This window comes from Pteropus vampyrus, unplaced genomic scaffold (genome assembly GCF_000151845.1).
Source record: "Pteropus vampyrus isolate Shadow unplaced genomic scaffold, Pvam_2.0 Scaffold444, whole genome shotgun sequence".
NCBI lineage: Eukaryota > Metazoa > Chordata > Mammalia > Chiroptera > Pteropodidae > Pteropus > Pteropus vampyrus.
The window spans coordinates 330,763-352,171 of record NW_011889225.1 but is presented as its reverse complement, the minus strand read 5'-3'; the positions used below and the strand labels follow the sequence as shown (position 1 = coordinate 352,171).

Here is a 21,409-nt window from a genome sequence, read left to right as displayed (position 1 = left end):
ATAAGTATTAAAAAATGCATTTTTACATTTTAACCACTTGCCTGTCTAAACTATTGATTAGTGATAAGAAAAGTCCTCACATTTTAAAATAAAATCTTTATGCTTCAGTTTGGCTTTAAGAATTCAAAGTCGTCATTTGTTTATATTACCAAGAATTACCTTAATCATACTTTTGTGTCTAATTTTTTTCCTTACACAGAAGAATAAATTTCACAGTTCAACAAATATAATTACTTTGATATATAGTTTAGAGTTTGCCCTTTTTCATAGAAGTCTGTTATGTACCATTTGTTTCTTGTCTTTGTGGTTATGTTTGTGTGTGGGTTATGGAGATGTTTTGTTATTTTTCCTTACCAGTGATTTTATAGTGTCCGTTAAAAAGGCTGGTTTGGATTCCATGACATCTACTTAAAAAAAAGAAAATCTATTCTTATGTGATTAGTTGATACATAAGCATTAAGAAAATACGGTTGGAATTTTGTCAGATAAAATCTGAAACTCATGAAAGTGTGGCAAGAAGCTTGTTCTGTTTATTATTATCTTACTCTTTCAAATTAGGAGCTAATGGTTTTGAAGTAATATAACTATATGACATATTTACATTTAATTATATAGAAGATATCATACTTCATACTTTAAAAAGTATAAATTCTATAAATTTAGTGAATTTACTAAGCAAAAAAATAAAAGACTTTAGCATAGCATTAGTACTTATAGCTGCAGTTTCAATGAGGAGACTTAAAATTAGAAATATGAACCACAAAGTTCTTAACTTCCTTAACTGGTTACTTTGTATAGTCTCTAAAGCTAAATGTTAAGTCTTTTTGGGTTAAAATAATTTCTACATAGAATAAATGATTAAGCTGCATATTACATTCACAGATGTGTTTGATTCGTTATCACTTTTTAAGTCAATTCATGTGATTTGGGCTCAGAGCTTCACCATTTTGTACCTAGCTATGAGATATAAATAAATATATGTAAAAGTAGTAAAATGAAAGCCAAGAGACTGACTTTGATATTCTCAACTTCAGTACTTGAGTGTTATGTATTGTGTTTCAGACCCTAAATTTCTCAGAATGCAAGTTTCGTTAAACTTCATAATTCATACTGGATCATCTTGAAGTCCCCGCATGTATTTTTCAATCACAATAACTTAGATTTTGTGTACTGTAACTAGAATAAAAATTTCTACGTTAACTCTTAAAAGCAGATGTATTAAGCTTAGTTACAACCAAGAGAGAAGTCAGAAAGAGCGTAGATTTTGAACCAAGCACCCTTGGGTTCAGATTCCTGCTCAGTCACGTACAGAAGTGATATTAGACAAGTCATTTTATCTCTTTTATATTAAGTGTTTATATTTGATCCTTGACTATCTGTACCAGAATCCCATAGGTTACTTGAAAAAAATGCAGGTTTTTGGGTCTCATTCAAGACAAACTGAACAAGAATTTCTGTAGATGGGCTTAGGAATCTTAATGTTTAACAGATTTCCATGCAGTGCTTATATTGTTGAAAGCCTAGAACTTTAGTTTGCTTTATTTTTAACTTAGATAATATCTGCTTCAGATGATTCCTGAGAAGATTTTAGAATGTGCAGATAGCACTGGAGTAGGTACTTAGCAGTTTTCAGTTACAGCTATTTATACCATGATAGGAGTTGGCAAACTTTTTCTGTAAGGAGCTAGATAGTACATATTTTAGGCTTTGCATGCCATATTATAGTCTCTTTTGCAACTGTTTAACTTGGTGGTAGTGTATAAACACAGGCATAGATAATAAAACATTCATGTGGCTGTGTTGCCAACACCTGTATTTTGTTTATAGGATGTATTTTACAAAATGATTCTGATTCTGAAAAAGTGAAAATTATTGTTATGAAGCCAGAAGGTTAACTATGTTCTATAACTAGGGAAATTATGGCTCGTAAGTATAAGATGACAATTCAGTTTTTCTTTAAGTGCAGTTTACAGATTGTATCTTAATAACTGTATCTTGAATGATTAATGTAAATAAAAATGTATATACGTATGTGTGTATATATACATAAGTACATATTCACGTAGACACACACAAAGACTGTGAGTACCTTGTGGTTTATAGGCATTTTCACCTTTGATAGGCATCAGAGGGAGAAGAAATACTGCCAGTACCTCTCCTCACCATGTCACTTCACAGAACTCAGAAATATGGGAGAAGAGTGAGCTTTCTTTCTGAAGTTGATGGTAGCTATCAATATTTTTGAAAAGTTAGGTAGGTTGGTAAACAGTGGCCCATTCCTTGCCTTCAGTGAAATATCTTAAAAAGATAAAAGAACACTTCATGATATGATGATAGGATTTGTTACATTATAAGAAAACCCAAAGCAGTGATTTTTTTGCTCCTGAACTGTAAGGCAAGACTTACTAGTCATCTCTTAACAATTAATTTTAAAGAGAATTTATACTAAGTAGAACAAATTGTAGTACTGCTTACTGTCTTACTTCAAATATGATATTTAAATTCCAACTAATCCTTCAGCCACTGACATGTTAGAAGTAATTGCTAAAGCTTTTTGGTTGGTTGTCTCATGTCTTGATGCTGTCATGTTTATTGGTGGCTGTGTTGTTTCTTTTCCCCCTCCACCATTTCTTCATAAAAGCTCATATAAAGATCAAATATATAACTTTAAATTTCAGCAATGGCAATCATTGTTTTCTGTGTCAGCAAAATACAAGAAGCTGTTACAGCTAGTTAAGGAAATACAGATGAGTGGAAGAAAAATAAAGCTTTTCCTGAGAATTATAGCGTAAATCAGGTTTGTTTTGCACAATATAAATAGAAAATAGGTGATTCACCATTATTAGTCACTAGATTGGCTCTAAATCTTATCCACTCATTATTTTTGAAGAGGCATTGTTGTCATTTTATTGACCTTTTAATGACTTAAGACTTTTTAAGTATTTTTGTTGTTGGTTTGAGTTTAAAATTTAAGTAAATACAAATTTATTGTTGTGTTTACTAACCTATATTTTCCAAGGTGGAGTTTTTATGAAGGATAGCCTTAACCTTGTTTTAACTTGTATTCCAGATTATATCTAGCATAAAATAAAATATCCCTAAATTAAGTAATAAAAAACTTTAGTGGACTGTAAAAACCTGTACTATTAAGGAGTAGCTACCTAAAATAGTTATTAGTTTAGTGTTTTTTCTTTACTCACACATTCAGTCTCACTGTATGTTCAGTCATATACTTGAAGGTCAAAAATGCCACTCTTAGTTCATTAGTATTTCATGCTTATTCCCCCCAATCTCCATTTAAACTTAAGTGTTATCATTGTGTCTCAGCTTTCTCTAAAAAACCTTCATTTGTTCCGCTAGCATTTTAATACTTCCTATGTGCAAGGTATTGCTCTGTGGATTGCATGATGAAAGATGAAAGGACTTACTGCCCTTTCCAAGAAGCCATATATATGCTACGTAGTAGAGTCATCATCATTCAACAGATACTTATATTCAAAATGATGAGTGTTGTGGTGAAGGGTATACACAGGCTACTATTGGACACCAGGGTGAGGGATGAAGGGAAAGTTTCCCAGAGCAGAATACATATAAGAGAGAGCATTTTGCTAACATTAGTGTAATCATGGTTACACTTTCTCTCTTTTCTCTCTCTTCCTTACCTAACGCTACAGAGAAAGTTGAGTGAGTCAGAAAGATTTCAGGTTTTCAGTATTATTTTGCTTTTTATCTTTATCCCTTTTTCCTTAACAACCGCAAAATAAAGGAATCCAAAATAATGTGTCATATGAATGATACAGACTTAGTTGATAAAATAATTTTTTTGGTTTTAAGTACTTTAAAAATTGACTGACTGTTTTCAGCTGTCCTGGGATTTGAACAATAATTTAACTCAGTAGAGTGTGAGTTTTATTACTGTGAAGATACGCAAGGAATACAGTAATAAAGAAAAATGTAGCTTTTGAAAATTCAGATTATAGTTTTATTCATTCTTATGCTTTACCCATTATATGCTAGTCAGTGTGCTAATTATATAAAGATAAATAATATGTAATCTTAGCTCTTACAGCACTACTTCTTTTTAGAGGTCAAGGATCCTTTGAGAATTTGTAGAATTGAGAATCCCCTCAGAAAATGCACATACACATGAAATTTTATATAAAACTTTAAGGAGTAGTCTCATTTTTCCCTACCCTTAGGACCCCAATTAAAAATTCATGTCTTAAAAAATTAACAAGATAATCATGCCATATAAGCTATTTAATTATTAATAGTGATGTAGAAATTTTAGAAGTCAAAAGTTAAATTTGCAGAAAAAAAATAAGTTCAGTATACTTTCTGCGGGTAGGAAAGCATTTTTCAGTAATTTGATTTTTCTGGCACCCAAAATAAGGGAAGTAGGCATCTTTAATTTTACTTTGTTGCAGAAGATTAAATTTAAGGTTGAGTTCCACTTTGTTTGCAATAGTTTAAAAAAGAATAGTTAATGCAGATTTTTCTTTTAATTTTTTCCTTTTAAGCTTTGTGTCTTGTAAAATGTGAGTTTGCCAAATTTTCTTCATCTGCTACAGATTAGGTATGCCATTGTTGCTGCCATGTGGCGGCGCACCCCGTGCTTCTTAAACGCACTGACTGGAGGTTTATCGCATCACTTGTTCACATGCACGGAGCCTGGTAACAGCCTCATCTGTATCTTGTTAGCTTCATTTTCTTATTTTTTAAATTTCATTATTTATAAACTCAACATAGCATATAAAAATAAAGGCTAGTTTTAATGAATTAATGCTACTACAAAAAGTCATTGCTAAAATTTTCATACTGAAATGGATTTTAACTTTTATTAAAGTGAATGACCTATATTTAAATTGTATTTACAAGCAGGCATGTTCTACCTGTCATTTTAACTATATTTGCCAAATTCTAAATATAATTTTGAAAATTGAAATTGAAGCTTTTGTTTATGTGGCAAAAGTAAGCTTCAGGACTGGGCTGTGTATTTTTATTGGCATGTAACAGTTAATATGAGCTCTACAAGTGTTTGTGTTTAAAGGGCTAAAACAATCAACAGCTGCTATTTAAAAATTTATATGTTGAAACTGGTTCAGTTGTGCACCTTTGTAAATCTTGAATCCTGATTTCTTGAAGGCTTGGTGGATAGTTATCTCCCAAGTCATTGTGTTTATTTAGTATATTATCTGTTGACAGTTTTGTTTAGAGAATTCCTCTTAATCTTTTTAAACTATCATTTTTTTCCTCCTAAAAGTAATGTTCATTGAAAAGAATTTAAAATATAAGGGAAAAGTCCCTTGTCTGTCATCTGTTGAAACATTTTATTTTGGTTATTTCTGTTCACTTTTTTTTCCACTCTGCATTATTTGACCTTTTTTCCTTCTTCAGGCATATTTTATTAATTTGGATTACTACATTTACTTTTTTGTATCTTTTTTTCCACATAATGTTTGTAATTCTCATCATTAAATCATTTTTGAAAATGAAATTTTTTTTTATGGCTGCAAAGTGTTTTGTTATGATAGTGGTCTTCACTTGCTCATTCCCAGTGGTACCTGGAAAAAAAAAATTAAAACATGTTCTGACTCCCATTCTGCAATTTAGTTAATTTGGTTGAAACATTCTATCTTCTCATTCTACACTTTTAGTAACGTGATTTGGTTAACTTTAAGACTTTCTGTGGGATGATTTTTGTGAATTCAAGAATATAATACTTTTGATGGTTGAATTGCAGTGATTTATTGTAGTCACCAACATTTATAACCTTATATTTTGTCAGTATACATATAGATTTTGATAACTGGACTTTTGATACTTTCTCATTTATTTTACTGATGATTCTCACTAATTTTATTTTAGACTTTACTATTATTTATACAAGTTTAGAATTATTTATTAAATGCAATTACACTGAAATCTGCTTTTATGTAAAATACTTCATTTACTATGACATTTTTTGTCATATAATTGTTTTTCTGAGTTTGAATATGATCAGCATACATCCCCAAATTAAACATATATATCTATATCAAGACATTAGAGTTCAAAAGCTCCTTTTTGGGGAAATTCCAATGTATATAGGTCAGGAATTTGTTTTGTTACTTTAGGATAATCTCTAAAAGACAGTGTAACTGGACATATGCTATTCATTTTCACAATGTAAGCAGCTTAGAAACTATACTTACAGCCATCTCCGTTGATGTATCCATTTTAACTGTTTGCCCCATAAGCCTTTGAGTTTGTGATTCCTGGTGTAGTAACTCATTTTAATTCACAACTCTTCTCTGTCCCCCTTTCCCCTCTCAACTTTCTCTTGTCTCTCTTAAAAAAAATTGAACATATATCTTTGTTGAGTCAAATCCTCTACAATACTCAGTATACCTTTGCTTTTTATTTTTAAAGATAAAACAATCACCTTAATGCTGCTCAGGTCTGCTCTTGGAAACTCTAATTATGTAGCATTCCAGGAAAGTGTAAGAGTTTGATTGCAATGGTATTCTTAAATTAGGGATATTGTTAAGTTGATCAGCAAGTATTATAGCATAACTGCAAGGTTCACAGAATTCAAGTCTTTTAAAGTTTATATATAATTCGTGTTTGTAGATTAGCTTGTCAGTTCATTTTTGGAGTATCATAGATTAAATTTTTGTTAAAATTGCTTAGATTATTAACAACTTACAAAAATAGCATTTATTTCTAATTAAACTTGAATTTTTAAGTAACTGGTGCCCCCATGTGGTGAAAGACATATTTTGCTTTTATTCGAACTTGGAGAATGGCTATACGATATTTTAACTTTCTTTAATATAATGGACATAAATGTTCACAAAGAAGCTGTTGACCAAGATAGAAATTTGTAAAGCTCATTGCCATAAAATTCACAGCCTTACCCTGTATTGTCTCAGAAGTGCATGTTAACCAAGCACATACAATGAGACAAAATATTGGAAGCTATTTAATTACAAATAGCATAGGGATTTTCTGATCTTATATATGATTTCTTATGTCTTTGGTTTTGTGTCTCACATAGGTGATGTACAGTTCATTGATTATGAATATTCTGGATACAACTACCTGGCATATGATATTGGAAATCATTTCAATGAATTTGCAGGTAAAATTTAGGGGTTAATAGAGTAGCATGTATAACTTTAAAGTGATACTTTTAGATTTTTTTTCTTTCGAGAAGATAAACTGGGAATAGGAGCATCATTTTAACTTCCAACTGATCTTTGTGTTTTGTTTTTCTTTATTACTGGAAAATAGAGGAGATGATTTCCTTAATTTCTTAAGGAAAACAAGAAAAAAAAATACTAACTCTGGCTTCTCTTAAGACCTGACATAGTACAAGGTGCTTTATAAATCACATCTCATCTTATTTTTTCTCCACAACAATTTGATAAGTTAGGTAATATTCCCAGTACATAGATGAGGAAAGTAACTTACCCATGTTACTGTAAAAATACAGAGAATTAAGATTTTAAGCGAATTATCATTTAATAGCCTTTGCTATTTCCGTTGTGTACTTGGGCTTTTGGAATGTTGATTAACTAAAAAGCTTAAGAATTTTTTTTGTCATTGATTGTGAATAATTGAAAAAGTGGTTCAGTTTTGCCTCTGAAAATTAATTTATTATCACCATCAAATGTAAAAGTTTTAGTTTTTTAATGTAACTGGAATTGATTTAAAATAAATTTCGTGACTATATTTAGAAACATGAAATTACATCTAGTTTTTCATCACTAAATGTATATCTATATACATTTATGCATTCATGCATTTTCACATACTTTAGGTTACCAGTCTGGAAAAAAAGTTGGGGGTAAAGTGTCGGTTTACATATTTTCAGTTATTTCCCTCCACCAAGCTTATCATATACAATCCATATCCTTACATATACTGTACATATTTCTACATATCTGAATGAAGGGAAAGCAGTTGTTCATATAATGAGCTATCACCATGTTATTAGTAAGGATAGTCACTGCTGTGGATATGAAAGGGGATACTACCATTCTTAATATGATTTTGTATAGAAAACAGTAAGCTAAAACTTGAAAGTTAGGTAGCGTTTGGATGTGCAAGTAGAAGAGAAAAGAAGGTACTTCAGGAAGGAAGAAGAAAACTTCATGGTGAGTATATTTTTGTAGGTTGTAAAATTCATGAATGAGAATAGAACATGATAAGAGTGGAGAAGTAAGTTTGGACTGACTTAAGAACCTTGAGTGCTAAACAAAACAGTATGAACTTTATTTTCTAGATTAGTCTTTTCAAATTGTAGATTGCGAAATCAAATTTGTGGGATAATATTTTAAAGCAAGGAATGGAAAAGGAATAGGAAATAAGGAAATATCAGAGTTGGAAGATATAGTTAGGGTAAATATTGTTTGTGAATCTTAATATTAGGTATGTGTATAAGGTTTCAGTATAAATATAAATGTATTTCTTATCCTGTGAGTAATGATCAGAAAAGTTTTAGAGCCACAGTTCTAGGGAAAGCTCTAAATATTAGTATACTCAAGAATCTCCTGGCGGAGTACTTATTAAAATGAAGATATGGTGCTTCTGAGGTAGCTCAAGCTTCACACTTTCAGGAAAAATTGAAGCAGTAAGAGTTGAGATTAAGCTTGCTGATCAAATGTATTGTGCATTAGGATTTAAGTTGGAATACATTATGATTGGTTTATTATTTTAATAAATGCCATATTTAACTTCTAGTATTTCAGCCAAATGTCTTATATTTTTTTCCCCCAAAAATTATGTAGATGGTAAGGATTATTAAAATATGCAGAAGTAATGTATTTTTAAAATCTTTAGTATACTTTTTTTTTCATTGTAGGTGTGAGTGATGTAGACTATAGTCTCTATCCAGATAGAGAACTTCAGGGCCAGTGGCTGCGTTCTTATCTTGAAGCCTACAAAGAATATAAGGGCTTTGGGACTGAAGTTACTGAAAAGGAAGTAGAAATACTCTTCATTCAAGTCAATCAGTTTGCATTGGTAAGTTTAAATGTAAACAATTAACGAAATATTCTTAATATGATTTAAAAATCATAAACCAGTTTCCTATTTTGTTCACAATAATGACAAAATACAATTGTTTACAGTTCTCTCATTGTAATACAGTTGAGGACAAATATTTTTTATTTCATTCAAAATTATAATCCCAGCCCCTAGAACAACAATGCCTGGCGACATGGTAAGTGCTCAGTAATTATTTGTTTAATGAATGGATTCTAGTTAGAGTTAGGATTAATTGTGAAGCAGTTTTTTATATTACTTTGTATTCTTTTTACATTATGAAAAACATAAAATCAAGGACAGATTTATGGAAAATGAGGTTTTCTCCAATACATTTAATTATCACATCTTAAGGTGTTCACATGACAAAAGTATATTGAAAGAACCAGAAGAATTTTCAAAACTTACCCAGTATTTTGTCTTCTTGACCTTCTTTTGATAAGTAAGCAGTTACTTCTAGCTTCTTTGATGTGTTAATGTCTTACTATTTTGAAGACCCATTTCTCTGTACTCTAAATGCATTTATTTTTTTAAAATTAGTTGATTTAAATTAATCTTTTGAGAATTATGTGATGCATTAGAATGAGCTTTCAGCTACGATGTTACACAATTAAATTGAATACTAGGTCGAAGTTATATTAGCTACTTTTTTTTTCTTTTTTTAGTTTTAATGTAATTCTGTGCAATTGACATGGGGAATATTTGCTGTATATTCTTTACAGATAGATAGATGCTATTGGTGGCTCACAGGTGTACTTTTACCCAGAGCCATTCAGAAAACATTTCAAGTAAAAGGGTGTGCTGAAATGTGACTTCACCTGCTGCTGTTCTGGTAGAACTGTTGGTTACCTTAATAGCTTACTCTCCAGCTGGCCTTAGGATGCCTGCTCTTTCTATTTATTATTTTTAAACATGATCTTAAAGTAGAGAATGTAGGGTTTCTTTCTCACAAGGTCATTTAATGAACTTCAGAATCAACCTAGTACTTTTATTTACCAGTTTCTGTATTAACATGAGGAGCATTATTATTGCTATATTTTGTATTTTTCCCATGTACCCATTTAAAGAAATTAAATTATTACTAAGACATTCAGTTTATTAATTTCTACTTAAAGTCCACATAGCTTATAAATAAATTCTTAGTCAGTAATCCCCTGTTTACTATTTTATCTCTAACTTGGGTTCTCCTCTAAACTTTTGATGATGTTTAACATCTTTGTTTGGATACTGTTGTTTTATATATATACATGGTATTGAAAAACACAGTTACTTCTGGCTTGAGCTGATTATTTATAAATATTCATTAATCAGGTATCAAGTACTTATTGTTACTCTAGGTCTGATAGATCGTAGGCTTAAAAAGGAATAAAAGATAGTACATTCCTTCAAATTGCTTATAATTTAAAATAGCAAATAAACTGTACAAAATGCCTTTTTTCGGATGAAATATAATGCACATTCCTATTTTAAATTCTTAGCAAATTAGAATTAGAAGGAAACTTAACCTGAATTTTTTAAAAAGGAATATATATCCATAATACGTTCAGCAAACATTCATGAAATGTTCTTTGTTCAGTAGGTCTTACAGAGACTTACAACTTTAACACCTTTTAAGAAATACTTATTTCTCATCTAGTATGACCTCAGAATTTACATATCTTAGTTTTCATATAAGCTTTATATGGTAAATCTATTATGCTGAGTTCTTCCTCATTAAAATACCATTGAAAACCATTTATTAAACCAGTTTTGGTTTGAATTCCTCTATTTTATCTAAATTCTACTGATCCTCTGTCATGTGCTTTTCTTGTTCTTTCTCTTGACCTTTTTCTTCTGAGGTAGGTTTCTTTCTCTGTTGCTATCTTCAGATAGAATATAGCAGAGAACTCACACTTGGCTTCACCAGCCCTTCTCATTGAGATTACTAACTCTTACTTTGAGGCATTTTTTTTTTCTATTTCAAGGCTGCCTGTTTTTTTGTAGCTTTCTTTTTTTTCTTATGCTAGCCTATTTACCTCTCTTACCAGCTCCTAATTTTATCCCACCAATCATTAAGTAAATACCTGTTATAATCTCAAGTGTTTGAGTGGATAAATAATTGGAAAGGTAGGGCAACATAAAAGCAATCCCTCAGTTTTTCTCCTTTATCATCTTTCGTGCACTCCTCAAGCCAACTGCAATCTGTCTTGCTGTTATAAAAAAATAATTCAGATCAGGGTTACCAATAGTAACCTAATTGATAAGTTAAGTTTAAACTTTTCTGTATTTGTGTTAACTTGATCTATCCATAGCATTGATAATATTTACTATTGATTTTTAGAACTTTTGTCTCATTAACTTTTGTGATACCATTCTTCCTTGGTTCTCCTCTTTTGTGTTTTCCTGCTCAGTCTCCTCTGGCTCTTTTTTCCTTCCTCTTTTCCCAACCCTCTTACATGTTAGTGTTCTGATTTTGGGCTCTCCCCCCTCCTTTCACTTCACTTATTATTGATTGCTATGATTCGTTAATGTTGAGGAGATGGCAAACAAAGGGAGGTATTTGCATTATAAAACCAAATAGATACACATATTTTAAGCTTTGAGGAGTTTTTAGACGTATTGTTTACAGACTTCGGATTCCTTCTAAGTAAAACGTTAGAGTTATATGGGGGTTTTTCAGAAAACAGTTTGAGGATTCATTTTAGTTATTTGTTCACCATATAAAGCTTTGAATTTTTCTTTGCAACAGAAATGGGTATCCCGGAAATTAAAATGCCCTTTGACAGAGAGACTTACATATTTAGAACTTCCAAATCTGAGGGGAATAGTTTAAGTAAATCATGGAGTCATAGAATATTATTTTATTTGGACTTAAGTAGTCTCTGCCATTTTGGGGAAAATGAATGGGCTGTTTTCTACATTTATATACTATATTTACTATATGAATGAAAATGAATTGAGAAATACAGTTAACTAGCACTGCTTAAAAAGGTGGGGAGAACTCGTTTGATGTTATTTTTCGGTGTAGTCTGTCCCATGATTTTAGTCTTTTCTACTACAGAACCAGCATAATAGGAAGAGATTATGATACCATCGACAGATGATTTTTATATCAGTTAAAATATGCTGAGGTAATTTAGACTCATGTTTCTCAAACTTTTTGGGGAGGGTCTCAGAACCCTCCTTTATACTTCAAAAATTTTTTGAAGACCTCTATGAGATTTTGTTTATATAAGTTATCAATATTTACCATACTGGACATTACAACAGACAATATTTATTAAATGCATTTTTTAAAAATAATAAACTCATATTAAACAGCACATTTTAAATGAAAAATAACTTATGAAATAAAACAATTTAGTGAGAAGAACAGCGTTATTCTACTCTTTTGCACATCTCTAATGTCTGACTCAATAAATGCTGGAATTGCCTATCTGCTTCTGCATTTCATATGTTGCAGTATATCGTTTTGGTTGAAGTATATGAATAAAGTCTTGTTTCATACACATATATTGTTAGAAAAGAGAGGAGTATTTTACCTTTTCAGATAATCGTGGGTATTCTTTTTGATACTTCACCAAAACTCAGTAAGTGATAGTTGCAGTGTGCAATCTGAATACATCAGTTGACTCTTTGTACTCTGTTACATTAAAATCTATTGGTTTATCTTGTACTTTGAGTGACTCTTCTACCAGTGCATGGTTTTGTAATTTTAACACTATTCATTAGTCTTTGAAAAATATTGATCCATTGAGTTGTATAGATCTTCCAAATGTCAGTGCATCTCGTGTGTTATCACAAAATCACAATCATTAATATCACTACCAGTATCATCAGAAAAGTTTTAAGTACTGCGAATCTGGTAAGCTCATAAAATCAAATACAAATTTTCCAGAGTTCATATTTTAGGTTGAATACTTGGTCTATCATTGGCAACATACTATCAGTTATTTTCATTGAAATGACAAGTTCTCTTTTTTTGTATTTGAGAATTGTCTGCTGAATACCCAGCTCTAATAACTCTAGATTGTATGTCAGTTCTTTTAAGTAAAAATTCGGCATTCTGTAAAAATAAATGTGCAGGTTCAGCTCACAACTCAGTTAATTAAGTGTTTCTCTTTTAGCCAGTCTTCTTGCTTTGGGTATGTAGTAGATGTGCTTTATGTGTACTTCCTGTATCATCCCACAAAATATTAGTACTTAAAGGTAGAGGTTAATAAAATGAATAGTTTTAAAGGCTTCATAAAGGACATTCTTTAGTGAAACTGACTTTTTACTGTGTGTAGTGATGGAAGAATAGGATACTATACTAATACAGTTTGATGTTACTGCCTTGACTTATGTTAAGGTGCCAGTAGCTTCACCCATCGTTGGTTTTGAACCATCAGTGCAAATGTTAACATAGTCAAAAAGGCGCAAAGTGTAACATATTGGTATTGTTATGAAAATAGTTTTGGGCCTTAGGAACCTCCCATGAATTCATGAAATACTTTTGAGAGTGACTGATTTAGACTTTCAAAAGACAAAAGGCATCTCATTTTATTCACTTCTCAATATCTAAGATACTTCCTTAGGTAGGAAGAAGGCCATTTTTAAAAATTCTAATTTTTATCATTTTTATCATTCTAATTTCCTGTAATAATAATTAACATTTTATTGAATGTTTGGTATATGTCAGGTGTAGGTACTATTTATTACCTCCTCTGGTGTATGGTTTTTCCACACCATCAATTTTTCTGTTCTTAGCAGACAGTGACTGGGTGTCTCACAAATTTAACTCAATTTTGACAATTCTGACAGTGTGTCAGACCCCACAGGTTGAGGGTTCAGTCCCACAAGACTGCCATGCTTAGGAAATTCCAAGAATTTTGGGAGCTATGAGCCAGGAACAGTGGATGAAGACCAAGTGTATATTTCTTATTATAAAGCATAATATCACACTTGGTATTTTACAGGAATACCGAGGAAACAAATATACAGAGGAGTTAAATTGGTCAAAACCACACAGCTAGTAATTTTTACAGTTTGACTCCAGAGCCCAGTCTTTTTTTTAAACCAATAGGCTTCACATGCATATAACTTTAGCTGTTTACTCTTTACTACATTTTTTATTCTTACACCTGTATTTGATGAAAAGTTCTATATCCTTCTAGTGATATTTTTTGAGGAAGATAAAGTGCAGTAGTATATTTTAAATAGAGATTTTTCTAGCAACATACTTTTTAAATAGATCTTTTGAGGGTAAAAATTTTTAATAGTATTTCTAGTTATTGTATACCTTGTGAAGTGAAGCCTTATTAGTGTTATCATAATCTTAAAATCATGTTTAACTGAAAATAGATTGTAAAGTGCACACAATTATTTTACAGTTTCTAATTACACAATCATCTGTTTTCCCTGTTAAGTCCTAAGACCCATTTTCCTCTGACATAAGTAAAGTTGTGTTAACTTTATGTTGTGGTTGGTTTTGCAGAATTTTGGCGTCAATAAAAATTATTTTCAGATGTTTGTCACCTCAAGAACATTTTCTACATTTAAATATATTTGGATTTTCCATTTCGTTTATATTTTTATGTCAAGAAATGAAGTCCTTTGATAGTGTATTTTATAGGAGAGCCTGTTAGCAATTAATAACATTAAAAACACTTAGCCAGCATCTATGAGTATTGATGTTGAACTCTGCCTACACAAAACAGGTTATAGGAATTGAGTTCTGTTTTTAAATGACTAATTTCTTATAACCACTTTTGATGTAAACAAAAGTGATGTATAGCCATCTAGATAACTATACATATAAATATTGCCTGCGTTTTAGATACTCGATATAAAAAACGCATCAAGAAAGTATTATGTAATTGATGAAAAGGGAGAAAATTAACAATTTGATATTTGTTTTAAAAAGAAATGCATTATTATAATTCTTGATTTTTCTTCCTTCCTTTTTAGGCTTCTCATTTCTTTTGGGGATTGTGGGCTTTGATTCAAGCCAAATACTCTACTATTGAGTTTGATTTCCTTGGGTAAGTTTAATTTTACTGTGTGCATTATATTTGTCTCTACTTCCTTTTGAATTAACATTTAGAGTTCATAGGGGACATTGCAGTTATTATTTCAATCAAATGTTATAAAGGTTGCATACATTTAGTAATTGGTCTGAGAGGAAATCTGGTATAATCTGTTAAATGTGCTCAGTATTAGAAAAGTGTCCAGTAGGTGGTGCAATAAATTAAAAATGCGTTCTTTGAAAATCTTAAAACTTAAAAAAAATCGGCTTATAAGGATGAGTGAAATAAAGGAAGGATTAAGTTTTTCAGCTTTGACTAATTCTGTCATTATTCTCTTTTCTCACTAGGTACGCAATTGTTCGTTTTAACCAGTACTTTAAAATGAAGCCTGAGGTTACTGCATTAAAAATGCCTGAGTAAAGAAGAGATTTAATTATTCTCAAGAAGCTGAACAGTGTTTATGAATCTTAAGAAATTCAGAAAAGCCAATGCTTGTTAAAATTCTGTTATTTAATTTGGTTATCTTGCTTTATAAATTATGCCTCTAAACAACCAATCTAATTTTTAAATAGACTGAATGATGTCAAAACATATACCTACTGCTATCAGTATGTGGTCGATTAGAAATTTGTTAAATCTGCAAAAAAGTATAAAGATGTCAGTTTAATCTTTTCTTTGGTAATTTAATCTGTTATATGTGAATTATTTATTATAATTGTAACACAAATCTGTGACTGCTTTCATCCATTTCATCTGTTTAAGTGTAAACAATGAAAATGTTCCAGAGAAAATGTTTTTTGTTTTACTTTAATAGGATTACTTTTAGTAAACATTTAGGTGTTCAGTGTAACCTTTTTACCTTGATGCACTGTAAGTAAAATGGATCATTTACTCTTGAAATGCCAGATACTAGTTTAGATAACTTAGGTTGTTGATTGAAAAATCTTGTTAGGAGGGTGAAAAACATTCTCTATGCTAGTGTACATCTTTTTTAGTTGAATATTGAAAGGTGTTTCTTTTTGGGGAGTACATCTTAAATTGCCCTCTCCCTGCATAGTTTGGCAGTATAAATATTAATGTTAATGTATAATCCTGGAATAGATATAATGATTTTATGTTACCAAAATCTGCATTCAATAATGTTCTCATATACTAAATGTGGTCATTTAGGTTACTAGTTTATTTTTAAGATTTTAGTATATCAAATTGTTTCTAACTAAAAGTTTTGTTTTACTTTCTGACAGATGTTCTATGTATTTGTTTGTTATTAAATAAGTAGTAGCTAGTAGAATAATTGCTAGTTTTGGAAACAAAGATAGAATGTTTATCATACTTGGCAACCAGAAAATATCTTTTAGATTAATTTTTTTACCCCTCCAGATTCATTTCTTACATTTTAGGTTTTCTGTTTTAGTTTGGCTCCATGTCTTTAGAATGATAGCAAGTGATTACTTAATACATGTAGTTCAGAGAAATAAGTTGAGGTGGTTAAAAGAATTAAATAAGGAACATTTACAGCATTGATCTTGTACACTTAAAATCTGATGTAACAATGTGAATTAAGCAGAAATGCTCATGGTAGGAAGGCTTCTTTTAGTTTTGATTTCTCTTCAATTTGTTTTAAGTGTATTTTTAATTTTGTTTGGGAGTGAGAGGATGGTAATTATTTGGAAGGAAGTTAGATCTTTCGGATAAGTAGGCTTCAAGTTTCGAAGACTGTTGTGTGGAGTTGTAGTCATGGTTGTCTTTACTTAGAAAATTAGTCTGACAAGCTTTGCACTTTGGTCACATAAGTGCCCATGTACAAAGTTGGCTTAATGGATCTGCATATTCAGAATATGCAACTACGAATTTATCCTCTGAGAAATCTTCTGGGGAGTCTGATGTATTATTATTCCAAATGACTTATGTTCTCAAATAAGTGCTTTAAAATACTTGGATTATCTCAAGATGTTTAAAGCTAATTAAGTAGAAACACTTAAAGGCCATTTTAAATAGTAAATTCTAGTTACATAAATAGAATCTGAAAACCTGTTTGTATCTATAACAGTGTTAGACCAAGATTGTTTTCTACCTCCCCAATGTTACAAATGTTCATTTCTGTTTTTATAAACCACATTACTGTAGGATCAATAGAATTTTACCTAATTGACTAAATGAATGGAACCAATTATTAACAATTAATAGCTTTTTATGTAGTTTAGAGTGAACTTGAAAAATTGGGTTTTGGGGAATTTTCATCTGTGGTTGGAATATTTTCTTAGAATGATGAAGACTATGTAATACTCTTTTCTTTTTGTTTGTTTGTTTCTGACTTCTTAAAGTGCAACAGTATGTATCTTGGAGAACTATGGGAGGAGAGAAGATCATTTTTCTACTTTACTCCATATTCTCTAAACTATTTTGAATAGAGATTCACTGAGCCATTGCTGGTAGATTGCATAGCTGCTGGCTGTGACACTATTATAAGCATTTCAGAAAGTTTCACATGGAAGTGAATGTAAAGGGAATAAGGCTCTCACTTTAGTCCTAGGAGTGTGCAGTTTATCCTGGGGACAAAATCAGATATTTCCCGCACTCTTTGGCTAGATTTTGGGTGCTGTGATGTTCCCACAGGTTTTTGGGATCATACTGCAGGCTAATAATATGGTTTAAAATTGCTTCCCTTTTTATTGACCATTTAAGGGATTCTCAAGGAAAAACATTCATCTAAAATTTATCCTGTAACTTGTCTGTTGCCTTTTTATGTTAAGCTAAAGAACTTGAATGAATGCCTTACCCTAATAACTTGTAAGCTCATTTTGTAAATATAAAAATGGTTGTTAGAGAAGTGGCATTCATGTGTACTCATTGTTAGTCAATAGACCATAGTGGCCTGGATGCTTTAACAAGCAAAATTCCACAGTTTTTTCCCTTTTTGTTCCTTACATACTTATAAGATCTTACCTGACCAGTAATATTTGATTCTTTTTCCACTCCTAACCCCATGCTACCACCATTTTCTGGAAATCAAAGCAATGTGGTAGTAAATCTTACTGTTCACATGATCATTTGAGATCAATATGAGCACAAAACTCTTCAACTAGGTCTGCCTGGAATGTACATAAAACAGTGTAAATAAAATTTGTAAATTAATGTGGATTGTATCTTGCATATGAGATTGTGTATTGTTTTGCATTCTCTTCCCTTTTGTAGAAATTTTTCTGTAAGGAAATGATCCAGTTCTTTGGTTTTAGACTGGAAATAGCCAACCGTTCTGGCTGCACAGTGGGGTAACAAGAGGAACTGGAAATAGGGTTTATCAGTTTTTGTTAATGTCATTATTTATTTAGCCTCTCAGTGCCTAATAGGACTTTACTTCATTCTTTGGTTGTCCATTAGTTTTTGTGAGGTTAGATTCCTGCAAGCAGCCAGTTAATATATTGCTAAAACTCCATTCTTTGAGTCATGATTCTAAGCTAAAGCAAATTAAAAATATAATTAATGATTACAAACTGAAGTATTCTTTCCTATTTTCAAGGCTGTTAACCTTTTTCTACAAAAAAAAATCCCTTGAAATTTTAGATATCTCAGTGTGAATCTAAATCCCATATACACAAGTGATATGATAAATAATAGCTCTTAGTTTAATTTAAACATATCTCTAAGTATAAAGTTGTTCATTATGGAATTGTAAAAGACAGATAAGACTTAAGCAATCTTTTAATGACTGCTGTTTCCATTTTTGCTGTACTAGAAATATTTTAGCCATAAATATTACAAAAGCTTCCAAATGTAAAGAAAAAAAAGTTTCTCCAGATACTTTCTTTTCTTTTCTTTTCTTTTTTTTGGATACCACAGAGCAACAGACACTTTCAATTACAAGTTAAAAACCTCCACTTTAATAATCATATAGGTATTTCTTTTTTACATTGCCGAAAGCCTTCTATACCATTTTTAATTCTTTCGTAAAATAAATGAGAATACTATCAGTTTGATTTTCTGCTTTAAATTGCCTTTAATCATTTTATACTGCATTCCAAAGTGATATCGACACAAGCTTATAATGTTAATCAGTCATTCAGTTGATAGACAAAGTTAACAGAGCTTTATGCTAGAAGAGTTTTGTCATTGGCAGCAACTTGCACTACTTTACACAAGAGACAAACGCTTAATTTTTATGTACAGAGGAAAATGGAATTCTAAGTATGTGGTAAAGCAGCTTTATCTTCAAAATTGATTTGCTCTGATTTTTCTTCTTTAATGCATTGGATTTGAGACTCCTTTGACTGGAAACTTAGTTACATATTAAGGCAATCTGTTTTGTTTTTGTTTCTTGTTTTAAAGACATTAGTTATATTGAACTGCTTTTTTTTCTCCTCTTATATACCACCTGTGTGATTACAGTGTTATGTCTTAGGTTTGAGATCTTTGAGCAGAAAAGTGTATCAATTATTTTAAATGAATTTGCCCCCGACTTTGAAGCGTAGTCTGTAAAATGTGTTAATATAAAAAAAGTTTGGATTTGCATCACTTGATACTTGAAAACTGAAATTAATAAGATATATTACGTGATTAATTAGATTTTTCTGAATACAGTTTTTACACTAACTGGATAATAATTTGAAATAAGTTGAAACAGGTTTCAACTATTTGAATGGAAAAAATAATTATAGAAAATACCCTTTTGTGTTGGAGGCATCCAAAATTAAAGTTTTTAGTAGGTTTTCTGTCCTGAAATCTGCTTTCTTTTTTTTCCTATGCACTTACTATGCTACTGATGTTATCAAATAGCAGGTTAAAATAGAATCTGTTAATTATGAATCCAATAGCTATTCTACGTAAGAAAAATTGCTGTTGTAAAATACTCTAATCTTTAAATGTAGGCATATTTTTGTTTACATCTTACTCATTAATGGTATAAGTACCATTAATCGTTTTAAGAAAACACTTAGATGTTTATAAAAATTGAAAACATCACAGATTGTATTTGAACTAGTTAGTGAAGAGTAAGAAAAAACTGGCTGATTTAAATTGTTCCATTAGTTAAATTTAAAAACTCTTAATAAAGAAGCTTTCAGAAGTAGATTGAGACTTGATGGTATTCGTGTAAACTATCTCCTGTGACCTGAAAAAGACCCCCCAAAAGCAGTGGAAGGAATGAAAATATTTACTTGCCATGGTTGTGGTGTGCTGCTACTCCGATTTAGGTGGTGACACGCTGAAATTTTTATTGTTCAATAATCTGAAGAAGTTTCCTGTTATTTCTGTAGTAAGGTAACTATTAATTGGTGGAATCTGCAAAGAGAGAACTTTTTAAGTGTACTGTATTTAGGAGCGTTTGTACAGCTGGGTGAAGTTTCCATGATTTGAAGTATTTCAATTTTAAAATATAGTACTATTATAAGAAGGAAGACATGGCATTATTCCATGTTCTGAAATGATAATTTTCTTACTCAGTTTCAAAAGAAAAAACAAAATGATTAATTGTCATTGTGTTGTATGTTGAATTGGGAAATTGTGGGCATAAAGTTTAAATTTGTGTTTATCAAATGTGAACTATAGTAGTATAATGCTGCTTTGTATATACTGTAAGTGCTACAAATAGTCTCAGCACTGAAAATGTATCGATACCTCTCAAATGAATGCAACTTTTGACATAGGTGTTTTAATATGCCTCAGAAAGTATCTGAGTGTCTGAGAATTTGTTAATCTGTTTGGTAATGAAGATACTTCCTGTTTTTTTGTTGCATATTTTCATGTTTAAAATTTAATTTTTACATTTTTACTACTGTTAATTTAAGTAAAATTTGTTCTGTGGATAAAATGGGGTTGCCAGTGAAGAAAATTAAAAACAGCCTCATTCATGTAACTGCTTAAGTAAAAATACATTTTTGCTCTATGTTCATAAACGTTTAATGAAGCTGTTTGTACTTCTGTTTAAATATGAGTGATGTTCAGGCTTTATTTTTGTTTAATAGAGCCTTTTACCATTGATTAAATGAAGGAATGTATCTTTTTGAAGAGATTTATAGTCTGTAAATAAAAATTGGTTGTAACAATAAAGTTGGGTTCTGAGTGTATCCATAAATCTTGTTATATATACTTCAACTAATTGTTGTGGTTTTTCTTTTGTGGAAAAACAAGACTTTTCAAAGTTAGTGTAGAACTTTGTATATTTGAAGTGATTCTTTAATTTCTAATTAGTTATTTGGGTAATATAGTAATATTACTATATTAATATAGTAATATTAAGTTTTGAAGAAAGTTTATTTTGGAAAATATGTTGAGTGCAGAATATATAACTTATGAAAAAAATTCTGTTTACCTAGTTTATTCTTCTAACTATTAAACTTTGTGTCTTCACTGTGTTTGGGGCTGGAAATGAGTGAATCAAGACACTGGGATTATAG

General features: G+C 30.7%; 1 protein-coding gene across 1 annotated transcript in view; it reads left to right on the top strand.

The window, feature by feature from the left end:
• The window catches only part of ETNK1 (ethanolamine kinase 1), a 53,043-nt gene extending 31,964 nt beyond the window's left edge, over positions 1-21,079 (top strand). Inside the window, exons 5-8 of the mRNA XM_011381562.2 lie at positions 7,040-7,123; positions 8,849-9,009; positions 14,959-15,032; positions 15,365-21,079. Coding sequence (XP_011379864.2) covers positions 7,040-7,123; positions 8,849-9,009; positions 14,959-15,032; positions 15,365-15,437 — 392 coding nt within the window. The 3' untranslated portion in view covers positions 15,438-21,079. The remainder of the gene's footprint in view (positions 1-7,039; positions 7,124-8,848; positions 9,010-14,958; positions 15,033-15,364) is intronic.
• Positions 21,080-21,409: the final 330 nt, after the last annotated feature.